General features: G+C 45.9%; 2 protein-coding genes across 2 annotated transcripts; both read right to left on the bottom strand.

Annotated features, from left to right (window-relative positions):
- Positions 1-147: 147 nt before the first annotated feature.
- On the bottom strand, positions 148-1,649 carry hsd3b1 (hydroxy-delta-5-steroid dehydrogenase, 3 beta- and steroid delta-isomerase 1). The gene is made up of 3 exons (XM_064944250.1): positions 1,499-1,649; positions 1,220-1,384; positions 148-1,071 (listed from the first exon to the last, which is right to left on the bottom strand). Exons 1-3 carry the CDS (start codon positions 1,647-1,649, stop codon positions 263-265), a joined length of 1,125 nt encoding a protein of 374 aa, XP_064800322.1. The 3' UTR covers positions 148-262.
- On the bottom strand, positions 1,579-21,066 carry si:rp71-68n21.9 (kelch-like protein 9). The gene is made up of 9 exons (XM_064944247.1): positions 21,037-21,066; positions 20,367-20,420; positions 19,564-19,903; positions 18,796-18,928; positions 8,650-8,846; positions 7,711-8,533; positions 7,474-7,587; positions 5,199-5,407; positions 1,579-4,717 (listed from the first exon to the last, which is right to left on the bottom strand). Exons 2-9 carry the CDS (start codon positions 20,369-20,371, stop codon positions 4,430-4,432), a joined length of 2,109 nt encoding a protein of 702 aa, XP_064800319.1. The 5' UTR covers positions 20,372-20,420; positions 21,037-21,066; the 3' UTR covers positions 1,579-4,429.
- Between the last annotated feature and the right edge of the window lie 922 nt (positions 21,067-21,988).

Raw genomic sequence — 21,988 nt, 5'->3', positions numbered from 1 at the left:
TGTGACAATATAGATGGACCTGCAACTCTAATCAGACTGCAGTAGTTCAGCTTTTATTTAAGAAAATTAAATCTGATTAAATCAAATGGGTCAGGCTGAGTGGTCATAAGTGAGAACAGACCGGGAAAGAAAGAACATGTTCAGAGATTGGTTTTCACACAACTTTAATATCAACTTTTACAGAGTGCAGTAATGAGGATTAGACACTTGGACTGGGGATGTTGAGCTATATGTTATGTGTTATTAGCAGATCGTGGGGCAATTATTTAACCTTTATTCTCTCTCTCTCCTTGGGTAACTGGGAAGCCACCCAATCCATGGTCCGCTTGCGTGCCGCCTCCCAGCTGTACCGTGGAGCGTACCCCATGTCCCTCTGAGCCCTCCGATAGGAAAAGCTGAAGGGCGTGTTCAGCATGGTGAGGAGCTGCCGGTTTATGGGTGGTGTGAAGCGCTTGAAGGGACAGAGCAGTATCTGCAGCATCTCCATGAGGAAACAGAGGAGGTAGAGGACTGGGATGGGCAGGTTAGGCTTCTCCTGGATGCTGAAGCCCAGCGGCGACAACACAGCATGGTTGAAGTCAGAGTAGCTGACCGGTGGCGTGTCATCTGAGATGTAGTAGAAGTTCCCTCCGATGGCGGCTCTCCGCTGGGGGTCTCGCAGGGCACGGGCAGCCTGGAGGTGGGCCAGGGCTGCATTCCCCACGTATACAGGGTTCACCTGGGCCTCCGGGCGGGAGATCCGGTACAACATATCCCCGTTCCGAATCCCGTCTCCCACATGGCCCAGCAGGAAACGGCAGCCCTCTCCATAGATGTACATGGGTCGGAGGGCGCAGGTGGCCAGCCGGCCCCCATTCTGGAGAATCTCACCCTGGGCTTGCAGGGTGACCTGCTCGGCCTCCTTCTTGGTCTTGCTGTAGGGGAACTTTAGGGAGCATGTGTAGGGTGTGTTCTCATCACCGTTGATGATGGGGTCTCCGTTGGCGTTGGGGCCGGCGACCTCGATGCTGCTGGTGTAGATGAAGGACACCACATTCTCCTGGACGCACGTCTCCAGAAGGAGCTGGGTTCCTGAGAAAGATATCAGATGAATGAGTACATCAGCAGGGTCAATTCCGTTTTCAAGAGCAGCTCAAGTATTTGAAAGTATTGGACATGTGTATTTCACTCAGGTCTGCTGCCAATCCCAACCCAAAGTTTCAGTAAAATCTGATCATACCTTTGACGTTGACCCTGTGAAGCTCACTGTATAACACCTTCCCGGTGACATCAATGAGGGACGCAGTGTGGAAGACCAGCGATGCTCCCTTGCACGCTCTCCTCAGCAGCTCACTATCACTAATGTCCCCCTCAAATACGCTTACCAGCGTGTCCCCTCTGATCTCTGACAACAAACCAATCAGAGAAAAAACAAACCAAAGAAAAGTTGTAAAATATCCATATTTACACTAACCCTAGTAGTGAGAGAGAAAAAAAGGAGAGCTGGTATAGTATTTACCTTCCAGACACTGTATGAGTTGTGGTCGGACATGTATGTCCAGCATACGGATCTCTGTGAGCTTTTCTTCCTCCAGCAGCAGCCGTACCAGTCTCTCTCCCAGGAACCCACAGGCTCCTGTCACCACACACACATCACCTTGCAGAGACATGGCCCAGTCCAAAATCTGAAACTACTACCCTTTTCAGAAAACTCCCTTTCCTAAGCACTGGGAATGACCAATACTCCGGACTTTGTCCCGTCCTAAAACTCCTCTGCTATCCCGAGGGCATGGCAGACACTAACTTAACACCCCTCTCCCCTCTCTGATGACTCCCTTTTTCTAGCCTGAGGGAATGTGCTAGAAGTGCCGGTAACTGCCACTCTGGGGTGAGAAGTGAGGCAAGGTCTACAGGCAGGCATACGCAAGACAGGGAGGGAGGACAGGGATGTTTTATTTCCCAGTATCTGCCAAGGACGGCTGCCAAGGCTACAGGTCACAGACCAGCCATGGAAAACAGAAGACTTGAATGTCAAGGCGACATCTGACTAACAATTAGTTTTTGTCCCCTGTTGACAGTGATAAACTGACCAGAGTCAGTTTATCAGATTTAGTGGCTCTGGCTGGTTTATTTTGACAGGCTTGGCCACGGATTCTCTACATGCTCTATAAAACATCTATATATTCACCCTGTGTCATTTATTCCAGATTTTAAACCTAATCCGGATCTGCATTAGGATCAGTTTGGTCATGAGTAGCATATGTTGAAGTAGTTTTATCCTCTCATAAACTGCCAAATGTATGCGATTGCAGGTGGTTTTGTGACATTTTGAACAGCTCAAGATTCTAGAGTAACACACTGGACATGTCTGTTATGGGATGGTTTAGGTGTCTATTGAGTTTGTTTCCAGTTTCATAAGCTCTCCATCTCCCTGTGATAACAGACGTGTTAGTAGACCTTGGTCTGGTATTAGGGCCTCCCTCTCTGCTGTCTTATCTGGAGGATGAAGGACAATGTCACTGTGCCAAGGCAACAGCTGAAACATGCAAAGACCTCCATGTTCAACCCACATCCCTTCAACTCAATCAACCCCTCTAGACTAGTTAGTGGGATGACATGTTAGATTGTGTGGTGTTTGGTTTGACTTGAAAAGGATGATTCATAGTATGCATTTTAATTTCTTAAAATACACTAGTCATTCATATACAATACAAAATACTATTTTATCAATCAAACATAATTTAAGCTATCATTTACAGTTTGAAAATACAATGCCAAAAGTTAAAAACACAAGTGTTCTACATTAGAGCATAGCAGAAGTCACTCAGATACAATGATAGTTCCAACAAAATAGACTCAAGGAGTGGAAACTTACAGTCAGTCAACTACATAGCTGAGACCCAGGGATTTGAACCAAAATGTTTTCCCAATCATATTGTTCTGAAGAGAACCACTTTGTTGTTGTTCCGTTCTACTGTTCTGACCAGAAAAATAAAGTTCTGAACTTGGTTTGAACCCCCCCTCAAAAAGTACTGGTTTAAATCATTCCTTTCTGTTTTTTATTTATTTTATTTTAATTTTACCCCCTTTTCTCTCCAATTTTCGTGGTATCCAATTGTTAGTAGTTACCATCTTGTCTCATCGCTTCAACTCCCGTACGGACCCGGGAGAGATGAAGGTCGAGAGCCATGCGTCCACCAATACACAACCCAACCAAGTCGCACTGCTTCTTAACACAGCGCATCCAACCTGGAAGCCAGCCGCACCAATGTGTCGGAGGAAACACTGTGCACCTAGCGACCTGGTTAGCGTGCACTGCGCTCGGCCCGCCACAGTCGCTAGTGCGCGATGAGACAAGGATATCCCTACCGTCCAAACCCTCCCTAGCCCGGACGACGCTAGGCCAATTGTGTATTGCCCCATGGACCTCCAGGTCGCGGCCGGCTGCGACAGAGCCTGGGCTCGAACCCAGAGTCTCTGGTGGCACAGCTAGCACTGCAATGCAGTGCCCCTGTTTCTTTTTTAACCTGTGAAATCAACCGTTTTTTTTTTAACATTTAGCTCATTAAATTACTTCACCAATCAGTGTGGATAGAACAGGCAAACTAGTTGTTTACATGCGTGATGGACAGAAATGTAGCCTATAAAGGAAGATGCAACTGATATTTTACGGGTGGGGAGAGAGGGTTGAGGAGGAGGCTTGAAGATCTGGGCATCTTGTTATGACATGCATTATCTGAATTAGGTCCACAGAATTATACCTATGAGTAGCGGCTTGTATGGAGAAACTGACTGTCCTTTGAGCTAGCTTGCTAACAAGCTTGAGCTAGTTAGATAACAAACTCGTGTGTGCAGAGCGGCAGCAGAATAAAAACATCTTACCTTTTTGTAGTTAATAAATCCAACTTGAAACTTGATAACTGGGTTTATAGTATCCTTAATTAGCACTGAACAAGATAATCCATTCTTCTCTAATTAAAAAATATATATAAAAAAATCTCTCCCTGTCTTCTGAATCACGCTTGTAACGTCAAAGGGGGGAGGGGCAGATAGCCTAAACACTCAAAATCACAGGCAAAGATTTATCTTGCAGGCAGACACTGGAATATGTTTCTTATTGACAGAGTGAGGGCTTTCCATAGATACTTTGTTGCATTTTTTTGTGGGACAAAAAAAAAAACGTTATTAACCCGGCTGCCATGCATTTAAAAAATAACGGTTCAGTTCCGGAACAGTATGGATCACTTTCATTCCCGGTTCCAATTCTGTTCTTTGAGATGTTTTGTTATTTTCTGGTTTTCTGTTGTGTTTCCTGAACCGGTTCCAACCCCTTGTGGGACCTATTCGAGAAATTCTACTGCACATTTTCCACTTCTCCCACAAAAAAAGTCACACTTTCCAGCATCTCAAACACAGAGAAGCTAAATCTATATGTTCTTGATCTCAGCTTTCAGTTCTTGGCAGTGTCCAGCGGGCACTCCTTCATCTTGCCGTTGTCCACGGCACCCTCAGGCAGATGCACGGTCATGGTGCAGGCCCGGATGCCGCCCAGGGGTTCCAGCACATTGAACACCCGGTCCCACTCGTCCTTCTCTGGGTCGTAGCGCTGCACAATGTCCACCATGCAGCGGCTGTTCCAGGAGTAGCCCCCAACCACGTAGATCTGGCCCTGGAGCACGGCCACCCCTACATCACTCTGGCCCCGTGGCATGGCCGCCACCACTGTCCACTGGTCCACCTGGGGGAAGATATAAAACGCAGGTCTGAGAATTCTCAGAATTCCGCATTTCTCCAAATGCCATTGGTTCCTTGTTTGGTTGTAATTTTCACTCAACCCAAGAAAGTTCCTAAAACTTTAAGGGAAAGGGGGATACCTAGTCAGTTGTACAACTGAATGCATTCAACTTCCGCATTTAACCCAACCTCTGAATCAGAGAGGTGCAGGGGGCTGCCTTAATCGATATCCACGTCGTCGGCGCCCAGGGAAAAGTGGGTTAACGGCCTTGCTCAGGGGCAGAATGACAGATTTTTACCTTGTCAGCTTGGGGATTCAATCCAGCAACCTTTTGTTTACTGGCCCAATGCTCTAACCACTAGGCTACCTGACCATCAAACTCAGGACTTAAGTAACAGTTAGGATCAGAGTAAGGTTTTGGAAAAGTGGTAAAATTGCTTATCATATTGTTGGGACCAAAATCAGGGCCTTTGCCTTGTTTCACCTCAGGGCTGTAGAATTCACAGTTAAGTACGTCATCATAGTCGCTGCTGCCCCGGAAGTGGTTCCCTCCCATCACATAGAGCCGATCGCCCACTGTGCACATGCAGTGTAGGCCACGCAGTTCCATCATGTCGGCACGGCGACTCCATGCGTCAGTCTCAGGGTCATAACACAACAGCTCCTTCTGGAATGTGTCCCGTGTGATTCCGCCTGTTGGATCAGTGAATTGACATTGGTTTCATTATTAGATACTGTAGATACTTTGACAACATATGATATTCTAATCTCACAGCACCAGTGTTCTGTAAACAACAGAAAATCTCACAACATTAGGAAGACACACTGTTTCACACGATCGGTGTCCTTGCTGCTTCCGTCTGACGTCAATACTATGCATAATCGTGTGAAGTTCCACCGAGGTCGTTGACTCCAGCTCACTTCCCCTGACTTTAACAGATCCATGGCGTTCAAGGAGAAGGCAGTGTAACTTTGGTAGTAAATGTGAAGGATGGACCATGAGAAGGAAAGATTGATGGTGTAGAGAACTGAACTGTGAGCCGGTGGTCAGGTGCTTTCCGACACATACTGTCATCCACCAGCGTAGAGTGGGATAGGAGCATTAATGTGAAAAACAGAAATGTTTGGGTCTGAACAGGAAGGACGTGGTCTGGTGCTGCGAGCTGCAGAGAGCTGTGGCCATTACCCAGGCTCCCAGTTTCAGGTCTGGAGTGTGAAGTCACAAGCTCTGCTGGTCGGCTACTGTGTAGCAATGTAACAGTGCCGAAAGCCCTAGTCTGCCCTAGAGAGCCTATGTAAATTACGATTGCCAGAACGGCCAAACACAAAAAATGTAGACAACCGTTTTGGCCTCTAAAATGTGTTTATTATGATCAAGTTCAATCCCCACTGTGAATTATTTTAAAATTCGCTAGAAATCGAGATATTTAATTAAATGGCGATCCATTCTTGACTACTACATTTGTAGTCACACAGGACCACATGCTGAAACAGAACAATCACGGGCCGGCAGGCTATGAGGAGACTCCCGGTTGACTCTCTCAGGCAGGAAGAAAATGACTACATTGACCATGATCCTTTGCTTGCTAGGGCCACTTTCACCATGATCCTTTACAATTTTTTGGTGCCATTCAGCCCACATGAGGTTGGTGGCACCTTATTTGGGGAGGATGGGCCCGTGGTAATGGCTAGAGCAGAATAAATGGAAAGGTATTAACAACATCAAATACCCTGATGAACATTTTACCCCGATGAAGACAGCTTGGCTGTCGAAACGTTGGTAATTACATTTTTGCATCTGAGCTCCTAGAGTGTGCAGCTCTCTTTTATTTTCAAATTAACAACATTAAACACATGGTTTCCATTTGCTCCATTCCAGCCATTATTATGAGCCAACCTCTCCTCAGCAGCCTCCACTGATTGCTCCATTCAGCAATATGGTGGCTTCAAATTCAAATACTTCCGGCTTTATGCGCAATCGGGAGTTTTCCATAGGAATACATGGATGGCGTCAGCGCTATCACTATCTACTGGTTTCAATGTCTATGCCATTAACCCATTACCAGAGGAGGCTGGTGGGAGGAGCTATAGGTAGGACATGCTCATTTTAATGGCTGGAAGGGAATAAAGGGAACAGTATCAAACATATGGAAACCACATTTGACTACATTCCATTTATTCCATCCCACCAGCTTATTTTGCACATTACACCCTCCTCTACATGTTCCATAACACATCCAATGGGATCCACCTGCTTTTTGGGCTCAAACTACTAAACCACTGTTTAAATGACTGCAGATTAAAAATGATACATTTTCTACATGCACTTTCAAAACATGTGTTCAGAATAAGCTGTTTTCTGGCTGTCTGTGTGCAAGACTTTTACACAATTGCTCTTCAGAGAGCTGTGGTTAACCTCGTCGGAAAATAAGTATACTCTGACCCATTTCAACCAAAGGTCTTTGTGTTTCCTGGCCCTCATAGTTGCTAGGAGACCGACATAGAAATCGACCAAGATGAGAATGAGAACATTCCAGAACTACTATGTTTTGTTAAAGTCTATCAAAGCTGTTAATTGACAAGAGTCGATTAAAATATGTCAACAACACAGCCTTTGTTTGAATTCATTAACTCATAACCTCTCCAGTCTGAGCTGATTTTATCAGGGAAACAATCACAGTCAATTCAGGCCTTCACATTGTAGGTTTTAACAGTTTGGTAAGTTTGTAATCTCACTATCAGTGGTCTGAGAAACTCACCTGAGACATACATCAGGTCACCATGGACTGTCCCAGCATGCCCGTAGTGGGGGTCGACCATGGGAGACACGAATGTCCACTCATTCCTTCTAAGGTTGTAGCACTCCATGGTGTCTAAAGGAGTAAAAAACAAATTCGCTCAACATGCACCTTAAAGATCATAATCCCTTGGAATTTATTGATATTTCTGTGTAACAGATTGCAGGAAAAACCTATCCAGTACACTTAGTGACTCACCAATCTCTCCTGAGGCGTTCCGGCCCCCAACAGCATACAGCTTCCCTTTCAGGGTGCTCAGGTGAAAGAAGGTTCTCTTATCATTGAGCGAGGCCACCTGCAACCACCGGTCGAAGCGCGGGTCGTAGAGGTAGGCGCTGTCCACCGCCGTCTTGCCCTTGGTGTCGTAGGTGCTCTGGCCGCCTACGATGTAGAGAAAGCCCCCGAGCAGGGCAACACCATGCTGGTAGCGGGGAACCTCCATAGGCTTCAGCGCCCTCCAATGGCCGATCTCCTCATCATACAGTCTCAGCTCCCTGCTCACCACCAGCTGCTGCTTCATCACCCCGCCCAGCGCCAGCAGGTGTTTGGAGTCCGACCGGATGCGTGTGCGCTCCGTCTGTAATGAAGGCTGGAGTAAGGGCATCATCTGGTAGTTGCTGGCCTCTAGCAGGAGGTTGACGCAGGCCGTGTCCGAGCGCATCATGGCCGCTCCGCCATCATCGTGCCCCTCATCCTCCTGGGAGATCTCGAGCAGCTCAGTGGGGGTCATGAGGGGGAAGCGTACCTGGCTCATCAGGGAGTAGGCGGCGGAGCGGCGGGTGGGGGGGTCGTGGTCCAGCCAGGAGCAGGCGATGCGGTACAGCTCCATCTCAGAGAAACCCTTGAGGCTGTCGCTGGCCAGGGCGTTGGCCAGGCTGGGCTGAGAGAGCTGCAGATAGTGGCCAGACTGTAGCAATGCTGACAGGTTCTGACATACAAACTTCCCAATGTGGGCCTGTACATCCTCCAGGAGCAGGTCCCCGGCGATGCGCTCCACCTCCATACAGTTATCAATGGTGATCTGCCACACAAACAGGTAAACAGACAAGACTGGATGAACTTGTGAAGGGTCTCTTGTTTTAAAAAGTTTTTTTATTTTTTATGTTTCAGGACCAGTAGATATCCGGATTCACTAACCTCAGTGCTGAGCAGCTTGTTGCAGAAGCCGAGGACGGGGAGGACCTGGAGGAAGTTGGCAGCCTCCAGAGTGTCCTGCAGGTTGGTCATGCTCAGACTCAGCCGGGATGTGTAGATGAACTCTATGATGTTCTTCAGACCTGTTTTACTCACCCCATGGAGCTTAATCTCCCTCATATCCTGTTCTCTCATACCCCCTAGAGAGAGGGAGCGAGGAAAAGGGAGAGATATAGAGGGTGGATGCTGTTACAGTTAATGGTGTAAGAGTGCAAGTATATTTTAACATAGTGAGATGTAAAAAGAGGACGTTTTAAGTCAAGGTGTCAGTGTCCTTGTCTGGAATTTGTTTCTTACCACATTTCCCCTTTATGGTGATTGGTGGACTGAGTGGACGTGATGAGTGCAAGTACAGTAAGAGAGAGACTTTATTAGCTCAGCCCTGAACTCGTCTGTGAAACAATCTTACATACTTAGGATCGTTGATCCTTTGGGAGCATATGTCCTCGACAAATCCTCTCCACCACACATTGTAAAACAATCACCAGTAATTCAAAAGGCACTCGCACATCTGAGCTATCTTTTTTTGCAGGTAACAGTTGAATAAAATGAGAAAAAAAGAGGGAACCTGCACAAGGCTCTTGATAGTATCACGGCTCTTTAATAAGCTATATGTATCAGCCTCACGGTCTACCTCAGAGCTTTGGTGAGTTTTTTAAATTAGCACCCTTATGTAGACCTAGCCCCACCCACATTCGTTCCAAGCTTCGAATGGGGTTGAAGTCGAAGAAAAACAAATAAGTGCTACCAAATATAACAATACGCATTTCATAAATATTCTAATAAAGTGTGAACATAAAACACCTCTGTAAAACCACAATGAGGACATCGACCTACCAAGCAAGTTTTCATAAATCATTGGGTACAGCGCAAGAAAAACATCAGCGTAATCTGAAATAGGGGCATAATTCATGTTCAAATTTACAACATAACATACATTGGCATTTCATCATTAAGTCCTTCAGGAAATAATGTCTGGAGGGTGAAAATCCCAAAACATTCTCTTTTACTCAGAGTATTATTAATATCACCTCCCGTCTGATATCTTAACTTTCTCTATGCCACAAAATCTAAAGGTAGAAAGGTCATGTTTTAGGTCATTAAAATGTACTGCGACTGGATAATCCCTGTCGTTTCTCCTAATTGAACTTTTATGTTCAATGATTCTCTCTTTGAGAGAACAAGAGGTTTTACCTACATGGCACAGCCCACATGGACATTTAATCATGTAGATAACGTGGGTGGTGGAGCACGTAATAATTTCATTTATTTGGAACTGTTTTTCCTTATGTGGGTGGCAGAAATATTCACACTTCATCATATTGTTGCACTGTGCGCAACCTCTGCATTTATAGCTGCCATTCGGAAGAGGGCGTAAAGAGCCTGGCTGATTTTCTTTTGTGGCTGGCAGTTCAGTTGGCATGGACCAATTTATTGTGTAAATTGTGACCTCTCTTATACACAACAAGTAGTGGATTCTTATATTCAGCCAGCAAAGCTGGGTCCGATAATAAAACATGCCAGTGTTTCTTGACAGCATCTCCCACGTTTCATGAGTTCAAAGTACAGTATATGTGGTTGTGAACATTACAGAGTGTTCTTTAGCTCTAGTTGGTCTTTTTTTGTAGCAGTTCATCTCTGTTTTCCCCAATGGCAAATTAAGAATTAAAAATTCACTTCATTACAGTACAACGGTTTGATTTGTTTGATCGTAGCCAGCTAGCTACATAGCCGTCTTTGTCTCAAAGACAATTGTGTAGTCTAGAGCGATTTTCTAGGTTAGCTAGCCAGCTATTGTCGTTCTTTTAACGTAACGTAACGTAATCAACACTGCTAGCTAGCCAGCTAGCCCCCGAATAGCAGCACTGTAGAAACTATTACACCCAACGGAACGACTTGATTAGTGTAGTGTCAACAACGCAGCCACTGCCAGCTAGCCTACAAAGTCAACAACGCAGCCACTGCCAGCTAGCCTACTCCAGCAGTACTGTATCATTTCAATCATTTTAGTCAATAAGATTCTTGCTACGTAAGCTTAACTTTCTGAACATTCGAGACGTGTAGTCCACTTGTCATTCCAATCTCCTTTGCATTAGCGTAGCCTCTTCTGTAGCCTGTCTACTATGTGTCTATCTATCCCTGTTCTCTCCTCTCTGCACAGACCATACAAACGCTCCACACCGCGTGGCCGCGGCCACCCTAATCTGGTGGTCCCAGCGCGCACGACCCACGTGGAGTTCCAGGTCTCCGGTAGCCTCTGGAACTGCCGATCTGCGGCCAACAAGGCAGAGTTCATCTCAGCCTATGCCTCCCTCCAGTCCCTCGACTTCTTGGCACTGACGGAAACATGGATCACCACAGATAACACTGCTACTCCTACTGCTCTCTCTTCGTCCGCCCACGTGTTCTCGCACACCCCGAGAGCTTCTGGTCAGCGGGGTGGTGGCACCGGGATCCTCATCTCTCCCAAGTGGTCATTCTCTCTTTCTCCCCTTACCCATCTGTCTATCGCCTCCTTTGAATTCCATGCTGTCACAGTTACCAGCCCTTTCAAGCTTAACATCCTTATCATTTATCGCCCTCCAGGTTCCCTCGGAGAGTTCATCAATGAGCTTGATGCCTTGATAAGCTCCTTTCCTGAGGACGGCTCACCTCTCACAGTCCTGGGCGACTTTCCTCTCTGCCTCCTTCTTTCCACTCCTCTCCTCTTTTGACCTCACCCTCTCACCTTCCCCCCCTACTCACAAGGCAGGCAATACGCTCGACCTCATCTTTACTAGATGCTGTTCTTCCACTAACCTCATTGCAACTCCCCTCCAAGTCTCCGACCACTACCTTGTATCCTTTTCCCTCTCGCTCTCATCCAACACTTCCCACACTGCCCCTACTCGGATGGTATCGCGCCGTCCCAACCTTCGCTCTCTCTCCCCCGCTACTCTCTCCTCTTCCATCCTATCATCTCTTCCCTCTGCTCAAACCTTCTCCAACCTATCTCCTGATTCTGCCTCCTCAACCCTCCTCTCTTCCCTTGCGGCATCCTTTGACTCTCTATGTCCCCTATCCTCCAGGCCGGCTCGGTCCTCCCCTCCCGCTCCGTGGCTCGACGACTCATTGCGAGCTCACAGAACAGGGCTCCGGGCAGCCGAGCGGAAATGGAGGAAAACTCGCCTCCCTGCGGACCTGGCATCCTTTCACTCCCTCCTCTCTACATTTTCCTCCTCTGTCTCTGCTGCTAAAGCCACTTTCTACCACTCTAAATTCCAAGCATCTGCCTCTAACCCTAGGAAGCTCTTTGCCACCTTCTCCTCCCTCCTGAATCCTCCTCCCCCTCCCCCCTCCTCCCTCTCTGCAGATGACTTCGTCAACCATTTTGAAAAGAAGGTCGACGACATCCGATCCTCGTTTGCTAAGTCAAACGACACCGCTGGTTCTGCTCACACTGCCCTACCCTGTGCTCTGACCTCTTTCTCCCCTCTCTCTCCAGATGAAATCTCGCTTCTTGTGACGGCCGGCCGCCCAACAACCTGCCCGCTTGACCCTATCCCCTCCACTCTTCTCCAGACCATTTCCGGAGACCTTCTCCCTTACCTCACCTCTCTCATCAACTCATCCCTGACCGCTGGCTACGTCCCTTCCGTCTTCAAGAGAGCGAGAGTTGCACCCCTTCTGAAAAAACCTACACTCGATCCCTCCGATGTCAACAACTACAGACCAGTATCCCTTCTTTCTTTTCTCTCCAAAACTCTTGAACGTGCCGTCCTTGGCCAGCTCTCCCGCTATCTCTCTCAGAATGACCTTCTTGATCCAAATCAGTCAGGTTTCAAGACTAGTCATTCAACTGAGACTGCTCTTCTCTGTATCACAGAGGCGCTCCGCACTGCTAAAGCTAACTCTCTCTCCTCTGCTCTCATCCTTCTAGACCTATCGGCTGCCTTCGATACTGTGAACCATCAGATCCTCCTCTCCACCCTCTCCGAGTTGGGCATCTCCGGCGCGGCCCACGCTTGGATTGCGTCCTACCTGACAGGTCGCTCCTACCAGGTGGCGTGGCGAGAATCTGTCTCCTCACCACGCGCTCTCACCACTGGTGTCCCCCAGGGCTCTGTTCTAGGCCCTCTCCTATTCTCGCTATACACCAAGTCACTTGGCTCTGTCATAACCTCACATGGTCTCTCCTATCATTGCTATGCAGACGACACACAATTAATCTTCTCCTTTCCCCCTTCTGATGACCAGGTGGCGAATCGCATCTCTGCATGTCTGGCAGACATATCAGTGTGGATGACGGATCACCACCTCAAGCTGAACCTCGGCAAGACGGAGCTGCTCTTCCTCCAGGGGAAGGACTGCCCGTTCCATGATCTCGCCATCACGGTTGACAACTCCATTGTGTCCTCCTCCCAGAGCGCTAAGAACCTTGGCGTGATCCTGGACAACACCCTGTCGTTCTCAACTAACATCAAGGCGGTGGCCCGTTCCTGTAGGTTCATGCTCTACAACATCCGCAGAGTACGACCCTGCCTCACACAGGAAGCGGCGCAGGTCCTAATCCAGGCACTTGTCATCTCCCGTCTGGATTACTGCAACTCGCTGTTGGCTGGGCTCCCTGCCTGTGCCATTAAACCCCTACAACTCATCCAGAACGCCGCAGCCCGTCTGGTGTTCAACCTTCCCAAGTTCTCTCACGTCACCCCGCTCCTCTGCTCTCTCCACTGGCTTCCAGTTGAAGCTCGCATCCGCTACAAGACCATGGTGCTTGCCTACGGAGCTGTGAGGGGAACGGCACCGCAGTACCTCCAGGCTCTGATCAGGCCCTACACCCAAACAAGGGCACTGCGTTCATCCACCTCTGGCCTGCTCGCCTCCCTACCACTGAGGAAGTACAGTTCCCGCTCAGCCCAGTCAAAACTGTTCGCTGCTCTGGCCCCCCAATGGTGGAACAAACTCCCTCACGACGCCAGGACAGCGGAGTCAATCACCACCTTCCGGAGACACCTGAAACCCCACCTCTTTAAGGAATACCTAGGATAGGATAAAGTAATCCTTCTCACCCCCCCTCAAATGATTTAGATGCACTATTGTAAAGTGGCTGTTCCACTGGATGTCATAAGGTGAATTCACCAATTTGTAAGTCGCTCTGGATAAGAGCGTCTGCCAAATGACTTAAATGTAAATGTAAGAGCTTCATCCACACATTGTGGAGAATAGCCTCTTCTAACATGCTGACCAAACCGGACGCGTGCGCGAGCGTTGCAAAATAAATTTAGGAATCCATGTTATTGAATTATTGCACCCACACTGCTCGAGGGCGCCAACGAGCGTCTGCGACGCCATGGGCTAAAATAGAACTCATTCCTATTTCTGACGCAGATCTTGCTGCAAGTCCTGCCTCTCCCATCCCATTGGTTTATAGAAGCAGGTACCTGCGTGCCATCTCCTCATTGGTTATACCCACATGGGTGGTTGAAAGACAAACTGGTTTGCCAGTAGTCGTGGTAATACAATGAAAGTTTAGATGCGATCACCATATAAATTAAACGATGAAAAAGCCTGGAAGGAGGAGAGATGACTAGAAAGATTCGGTTGGCCGTTTTATGTGTGGATTAATTGTTGGAGTAGAGGTCCTTGTTCATTTCAGGTAAAATAACAACTCAATGTTTATTTCCCAACAGCAAGCTAGCTAGATAGGACAAATTAACGTTAGCTAGCAAGTGCAAGCTAACTAGCTAGCTAAATTACCATACATGTTTAATGCTTTTCGACCTGTCCCCAAATGAATGTCATTGGTTCAGAATTTATTTTGATATTTTAACCTGCGTGTGGTGATCGCGTTTGGTGTGGGGGAGGCAAAATAAATGTATGCACGATGGCGCACGATAACGCACGCGCGCAGCCGGTTTGGGTTCAGTGTTAGAAACCTATTGCGCATCTCCGCTGCTTTTTCTAGATAGTCCTCTGTGGAGTGGCATATACGGAGCAGTCTGAAAAACGGGCTTATTGGATGTCCTCTTTTTAATGGCTCAAGATGGAAGCTGTCCTCCTGTAATAGTATTTATGTCCGTTTCTTTTCTATACAGATCTGTAAAACAGGGTTCCATTTGATTTCTCAATCCACATATCGAGGTATTGAACACGTTTAGTGCCACATTCAATAGTGAATTTGCGATTGGGGTCAATGTCATTGAGTAATACCATAAAGTCTGACAGCTCTTTTCACGTTCCTCCCCATATGCACAAAAATGTCGTCAATATATCGATACCAATTCAGGACTTTATTCAAAAATAGATTTTCGTTTTCATTATTAACAAAACGTTCTTCAAAAAGACCCACATAAAGGACCGAGGTAAACACAGACTCTGGTTGGATATTCAACGGATTGTCGCCTGTAGTTTTCCTTACGTCCACCAACCGCAGTTAGGGATTGTCAACATCGTGACATCTCAGTTTTCAAATTTTAATAGCTCTTTGACCATTACTCCTAAAACTTTCGAAACTGGTTCTATCTAACCCGATGGCATAGACACACGACACACACTTTTTTTGGGGTCGATTTACAACTCCCACTATTTTAAATGATTTATTATTTTTTTGAATTTCAATAGCTTGACCTACTGACTTCAAACAAGGTTCAGAATGTACACTCAGTGGGCCTACACATTGCACACCCTTTAGTTTGTCCATTTTCATCTCTCACAATTCTACATGAATTTTCTATGTTTTTCAATGTTTCTAATTTCAATAGCTCCTTGGTCATGTGACCTACTGACCTCAAATTACTTTCAGAATGTCCACGGACTGGTTGAGATGGGGGCCGCGAGGCATCCAGTATGGTAACACTACCAATCCCGGAGAAGCTGGCGGGAGCCCCGGGGAGAGTTCTCTTTTCTTTATGAAGGGCAGGGCGCCCTGGAATGGGTTTGCCCCGAGAGAGGGGCCCAAGCCCTGGAAAGCGTTGCGGTTTCTGCGGCGTCTGGTGAGCTCTCCCTGGCCCTTGAAAATCTGGGGAGAAGGTGCAAATCTCAGGCCAGGCAGTACCCATATCCACAGCAGGTCTCCAAGGGTAACAGCCTCTGGCATATTATAACAATGTAGGTAAGGGAAGTTGGCAAAAAAGATCTGTAACTCCGGGATAAGGATTGCACTCAGGCCATGGCCATGGATGTTGGAGCGGGGACTTAGTCTGTGAGCAGGAAAAAAGAGGGTGGGTCACCAGGAGCACAGAGCCTGTTACCGGTTACCAGGTGCACGTGGTTCCTGACAGCGGGCCTATAGACGTTTTAGTAATTATAGGGAGTAAGCTATATGCTAAGGCCAAGGGAGAGGGGTGTTTGACTGGGTAGGGAGAGTAGGTGTGGAGGCCTGAAGGGCTGTAGTTCCAGGGAGAAAGCTATACACTCTCAGGCCCAAGGAGAGGGCAGACAGGCATGTAGGCCTAGAGGCCTGGAGTCAGAGGTCACCATGTCAATGGGGGCCTGCTGGAGGTCAGGAAGGCCCCAGGGAGAAGTCCCAAGTGAATAGGTGTGTGAGTGACACTGTCCTTCACGGGGGCAGAGCAGGCAAATTAATGTAAAATCTTGTGAGATGAAAATTGACAACAAAAGGGTATGCATTGTGTTGGCCCACTGAGTTGTTTGAAGTCAGTAGGTTTTGAGATGAAAATGGACAAACTCAAGGGTGTGCAATATAGAAGGGTAGTCAGTGGACATTCTGAACCTTGTTTGAAGTCAGTAGGTCACATGACCAAGGAGCTATTGAAATTCAAATATAAAAAGGTTGTACTTTGTTTACATTCTCTAATTCAACTAGGAATACAAAATGTTGCTCACATTTCCATAGGTTTATTAGCTTTTCAAAGCTAATTAAGGGTCAAATAGTGAAAATAAGACCTGCACATTTTTTCCAACATCATGACACTTATTTGGAGTCTGTGGCTCAAGTGGGTTGAAAGCTATTCAGGATTGAAAGCGCGAATATCCGTTGAATATCCAACCTGAAACTGTCTTTACCTGGGTACATAAAGGTTAGCATAGCTCGGAGCGAATGTGGAGTCCATCTATGTTCCATTTGTTTGGAGATGGTGTTCATCATCAGACCTGAAATAGTAAGACTCTCGGCATCTAATGTGACCAAAATACAGTCTTCTGTTAACCCCGTTATTAGTGAAATCTTGTTTAGGAAGTCTACAGTCTTTCACATATGATGGCAATGCTTGCACATTAATTTTAATAAGAGTCTATGAAGTTCGACAATGGCTCTAGCATTGAGCCTATTCCTGCAACCACTGGTTTGCCTGGATTATTGCATTGTTGTGTTTTAGGTTTGTGTAATTTCGACAAAATGTACAGGCATGGATGTATGGCACATTTGCAGCAAGGATATTCATATTCAGGTTTTGAGATAAGGTTATTTAATAGGGCTCCATATTAGAGCATATATCCCTTTGGAACACCTGTGTGGGATCAACACTCCGTTTTCTATGGAAACATTCATTACTGAGTTGTCCCTGAATCTCTTCTTTGTATTTTTCATAGTCTAAAACGACAACAGCACCCCCCTTGTCTGTAGGTTTTAATAACCAAAGATGAATCTTTCATTAGTTCATTAAGTGCCTGTTCTTCTGTTCTAGTGAAGTTCTTCTGAATGTAGTTTGTTTTTCTTGTATGTACTGATGTAACCGATGTGAAATGGCTAGCTAGTTAGTGGGGTGCTCGCTAATAGCGTTTCAATCGGTGATGTCACTCGCTCTGAGACCTTGAAATAGTTGTTCCCCTTGCTCTGCAAGGGCCTTGGCTTTTGTGGTGTGATGGGTAATGATACTTCAAGGGTGGCTGTTGTCGGTGTGTGCAGAGGGTCCCTGGTTCGGGGCGAGGAGAGGGACGGAAGCTAAACTGTTACATTGGTGCCGTGACCCGGATCACTGGTTGCTGCGGAAAAGAGGGAGGTCAAAAGGGGGGTGAGTGTAACCGATGTGAAATGGCTAGCTAGTTAGCAGGGTGCGCACTAATAGCGTTTCAATCGGTGACGTCACTCGCTCTGAGACCTTGAAGTAGTTGTTCCCCTTGCTCTGCAAGGGCCGAGGCTTTTGTGGTGCAATGGGTAACGATGCTTCGAGGGTGGCTGTTGTTGGTGTGTGCAGAGGGTCCCTGGTTCGAGCCCAGGTATGGGGCGAGGAGAGGGACGGAAGCTAAACTGTTACACTGACATGGCATCTTGTTCGACTATAATTGAGGAGTTGTTAACCATAGGACAGAATTTGCTTTTGGGCTTAAAATGGGTACCAGTTCTTTGTTGAGTTTCTAGGCACGAAACAGTGTTTTGAGAAAACACGTGCTTAAGTTGACTTCTTGCGAAAGAATATAAACAGATCTACTTTCGTGTCAAATGGTTTGTCTGCACATGTAGGTACAAAAAAGAGGCCCTTAGATGAGACTGGGTTCAAACCAGGGACCCTCTGCACACACCGACAACAGCCACCCTCGAAGCATCGTTACCCCTTGCGCCACAAAAGCCGCGGCCCTTGAAATTTGGGAGTCAGACTTTTTTGGAGAGGTTAATTACTGAGTCCTGCTGTAGCTCCGTGTCCACGGCCTGTGTTCCTGGTCCCCTCTTTGACCACTTGCATCTCCTACATCTTTTCCTTCGTGGAGCCTTGTTGTGCTGCTTTCAGATTACGCTGATGTTTTTCTTGCGCTGTACCCAATGATTTCTGAAAACTTGCTTGGTAGGTCGATGTCCTCATTGTGGTTTTACAGACGTGTTTTATGTACACGCTTTATTTGAATATTTATGAAATGCATATTGTTATATTTGGTAGCACTTATTTGTTTTCCTTCAACTCCAACCCCATTCGATGCGTGGAACAGATGTGGGTGGGGCTAGGTTGAGGCTGCTAATTTAAAAAACTCACAAAATCTCTGAGAAGGCCGTGAGGCCAATATGTAAAGCTTATTAAAGAGCAGTGATACTATCAAGAGCAGTGTGCGGGTTCCTTCTTTTTTTTCTCATTTTAAAACAATCACCAGTGAAATAATTTGACATATAAAAATATATCGAAAGCCCTCTTTGAATGTAATTTATCACAGACTAACCAGTGAACATGGCTTTGAAGTAGTTGCTGGCAGAGGCCATAATGACTCTGTGCACGGGGAAGGTGTCACTGCTGTCCCCAGGCACTAGGATGACATCACACAGAGTCTCATCACCACGGAACAACTCAAATCCCTGGAAGGAAGAATAAGATTCATCTTCCATCAATCGTCTCGATCCGCTCCATGTTAAATGATGTTAGCAACCATTCAGATAGATTACTGAAATAATCGTCCTAGGATTCTTTTTCATCTTGGCAACCCTCACAGCTAAATAATCCTACGAAAAAAACACTATAGTATACTGTAATATTTTTATACGTAGTATTTACTGCAGTGTTTTTGTGGATATGACTGTAGTATACTGTAGTATTTACTGTAGTGTATTTTTTGGGATATGGATATTGGGGAGGGGAATGGGTGGGGTATATGCATATTAAAAATGTGCGTATCAGTACAGTGTGTAGTATAGTATTCTACAGTATACAACACAATTCTACAGTAAGCACTACACGATCAAGGGATACGACAGTGTGTAGTATAATATTCTACAGAATACCACAAAATGATATTTATAAGCACTACATGATCGAGGGATGCTACAGTGTATAGTATAGTATTTTACAGCATACTACAGTTTACTACAGGACACTAGAATTCTATAGTAAGTACTATAGTATTCTATAGTAAAATGTAGTATTTGTTATGTGGGATAACCCTATTACACCTTTAATATCTCTGCCTGGTGTATGAGGGCTGGTTGGGTTATACCTGTAGGACTGTGGTGCCATGCTCATTGCTGCTGAACCACCTGGTTAGAGGCCTTGGAGGGAGGCTTGGCTTCAGGCTTATATCAGTGGGTTTCAGGGGAAGCTCCAAGGGTTTAGGGGCTGGGGCTGCAGGGGTTGGAGGTTTCGCTGCTGGGGGAGTGGGACTGTCAACTGTGGCCGGGGCTGGAGCTGGGGCCGGGGCTAGGGGCGGAGATGTGGCTGAGGGTTGGACAGGTTGGGGTGGAGGTCTGGGTGGCTCTCTAATAGAGCCTCTGCTCCCCAAACGAGACAGTCTCCTGTGAAACCTCCCCTGCACACTCTCCTTCTCCTCTCCACTGCCCCTGGAACACAACAACAGGGGTCTGAGAGCTGCTGTATCATCCTCAGCTACAGTATAAGTTAACTCAACCCTTCATTGTTTTTCACAAACTTATATCTTCAGTGCTGAAAAGTGCATATATTGGATTTTTGTCCATTTACATTAAGGTTTACAGTGGCTCGTCTTTTGAATTCGCACATGGATTCATATACAAAAATCAGGGGCGCAACTTTGGTTTTAGAAGTGTGGGGGCATAATTATAATACATTTTTTATCCTATCAGAGAAACATTCCAACCAGCCTACCCGACCGCTTGGAGGCATCTGCCTGCATGGTCCTAAAGCACACCGTTGTCTCATTTTCTATCACATTCCAGTTATAAAACTGGGGGGGGGACAAAAATACAATTTCTGAATGTGGTGTGAAATTTGTGTCCCTGACAAAATACTTAAACCTAAAAATGACAAATATTTGGATCAGCCTACCCCATCTCAGTTGGTGTCTCGCTGGATGTCCTGCTGCCCCTCTGTGAAAGGTTCCTTAGAAACAGAGACATGAGACAAAACTAAAACAGGGCAGGATTAAATTGATGTTTAGTCTGTCAGTACAATATACTTTTCTATTCTCTCTTTCAGAACCTCTTCACTCTGAACAAGCTACAATTTGGGAAATGAAACAGTTGAGTATGTCTTTGTTTCATACATAGGTTGTCTGGTACTCAATGCTGTATAGTATGACTTCATCAGAACAGGCCCAGGGCTAGAGGTGCATGTTTGCAATGTGGTCATGATCATATCGTTGATCATATCGTTACCATACTGTCTCTGTGTTAGTGTATACATGTACTCTGTAAATGTTAAGACATTCCCGTAACTTCACACAACATTTATGTTGCAGTATGTTGCTATGGTGTACCTTCAATACTTCAACACATTTTCTGATGTTTCTAGTGGATTACAATAGTATTTTTTTTATTTATTTTTTTACATCTAACAGTAACCTCAACTCTGAACTTACCTCACTACATATTCATAATTTCTGTTTATATTCTATTTTTGGATCATGGATGTTTCTGTGCAAGACTTTGTGCTCTATATCAAATGCACACACTTTACACCTGCATTAACAAACATGCGAGGAAAGGAAGGAACCTACCTTGAAGTGATTATTTTCAACAGGTTCTCCCTAACCGGACGGCCTTCTTCCGGCAGACACACATAACCAACATACAGCAATCTGTTTAATGCCTTACAGATCACTACATGTCTTCCTGCAGCAGCTGGATGCAGAGTGGAACCGTTATGTAGAGTGTGGTAAACAGCAGCACAGTCAGTTTCTCACAGCTAACCAAGAGCTCAGCCACTTCCTGTGTCAGTTCTCTTTCTCGCTCATTTCGTTTAACCCTCCCCCTTATTTTGACACATTAGGTGTTGTAAAGACAGATGCAGAGATGGAAGAGAAAGCGAGACATCCCACATGCAATTTGTTTCTGGTTCATATACAGACAATGAACCAAGTAGAACAGACTCAGCTGCTAATGCATTGGTGCCTAGGGGAGAGCCACCCCCATAAGCAGACCAAAACTGAAATTTTTTTTTCATGGTAAATGACCTGGATGGGACATCTTCATTTAACCAACATCTTTGACAGATGTATACAATGACTTGTTCCTCATCCTTTCAAACTCCAGAGACTCCTATACTGCACTTCTTTAGTGTCAAATGTGTCACTACAGTATCTTACATTTATTTATATATTTTAAAATTATAATCTCATGTTTCAAATATAGTATCTAAAGAAATGAGTTCAATTGTACGGGGAAACAAATAGCAAAACAAACACCATAACATTTTTTGTATCAAATCAAACTGAATGAAAGATAAGAGGCATAAAGTCATCTAAAATATTTTACTCACTATTATATTTTACAGTAGTTCTCAGAAATAAGAATAAATAAAAAGGGCATCTCAATTCAAGTCAATGATGGCATGGGTGGACTGGCAGCCATTGAGTGTACCCATGCCAGGAAGTAAAATCAGGAAGGATCCCTTCAATCTGTGCTGTGATTTGTTGAGTCAATTCAACTGACATAAACACACTCCATTGC

The sequence above is a fragment of the Oncorhynchus masou genome, chromosome 29 (assembly GCF_036934945.1).
Source record: "Oncorhynchus masou masou isolate Uvic2021 chromosome 29, UVic_Omas_1.1, whole genome shotgun sequence".
Lineage (NCBI taxonomy): Eukaryota > Metazoa > Chordata > Actinopteri > Salmoniformes > Salmonidae > Oncorhynchus > Oncorhynchus masou.
The sequence above is the reverse complement of the archived record's forward strand: the minus strand, read 5'-3'. Positions and strand labels throughout refer to the sequence as shown.

Excerpts from the sequence above, each read along its gene's own strand:
- hsd3b1 (XM_064944250.1), bottom strand. The coding sequence starts at position 1,649 with ATGTCTCTGCAAGGTGATGTGTGTGTGGTGACAGGAGCCTGTGGGTTC. Across the intron at positions 1,385-1,498 it reads ACTCATACAGTGTCTGGAAG|AGATCAGAGGGGACACGCTG; the intron begins GTAAATACTATA and ends GTTTGTTGTCAG. Across the intron at positions 1,072-1,219 it reads TCACAGGGTCAACGTCAAAG|GAACCCAGCTCCTTCTGGAG; the intron begins GTATGATCAGAT and ends TATCTTTCTCAG.
- si:rp71-68n21.9 (XM_064944247.1), bottom strand. Across the intron at positions 8,847-18,795 it reads CTTCAAAGCCATGTTCACTG|GGGGTATGAGAGAACAGGAT; the intron begins GTTAGTCTGTGA and ends CCCTCTCTCTAG. Across the intron at positions 8,534-8,649 it reads ACAAGCTGCTCAGCACTGAG|ATCACCATTGATAACTGTAT; the intron begins GTTAGTGAATCC and ends TTTGTGTGGCAG.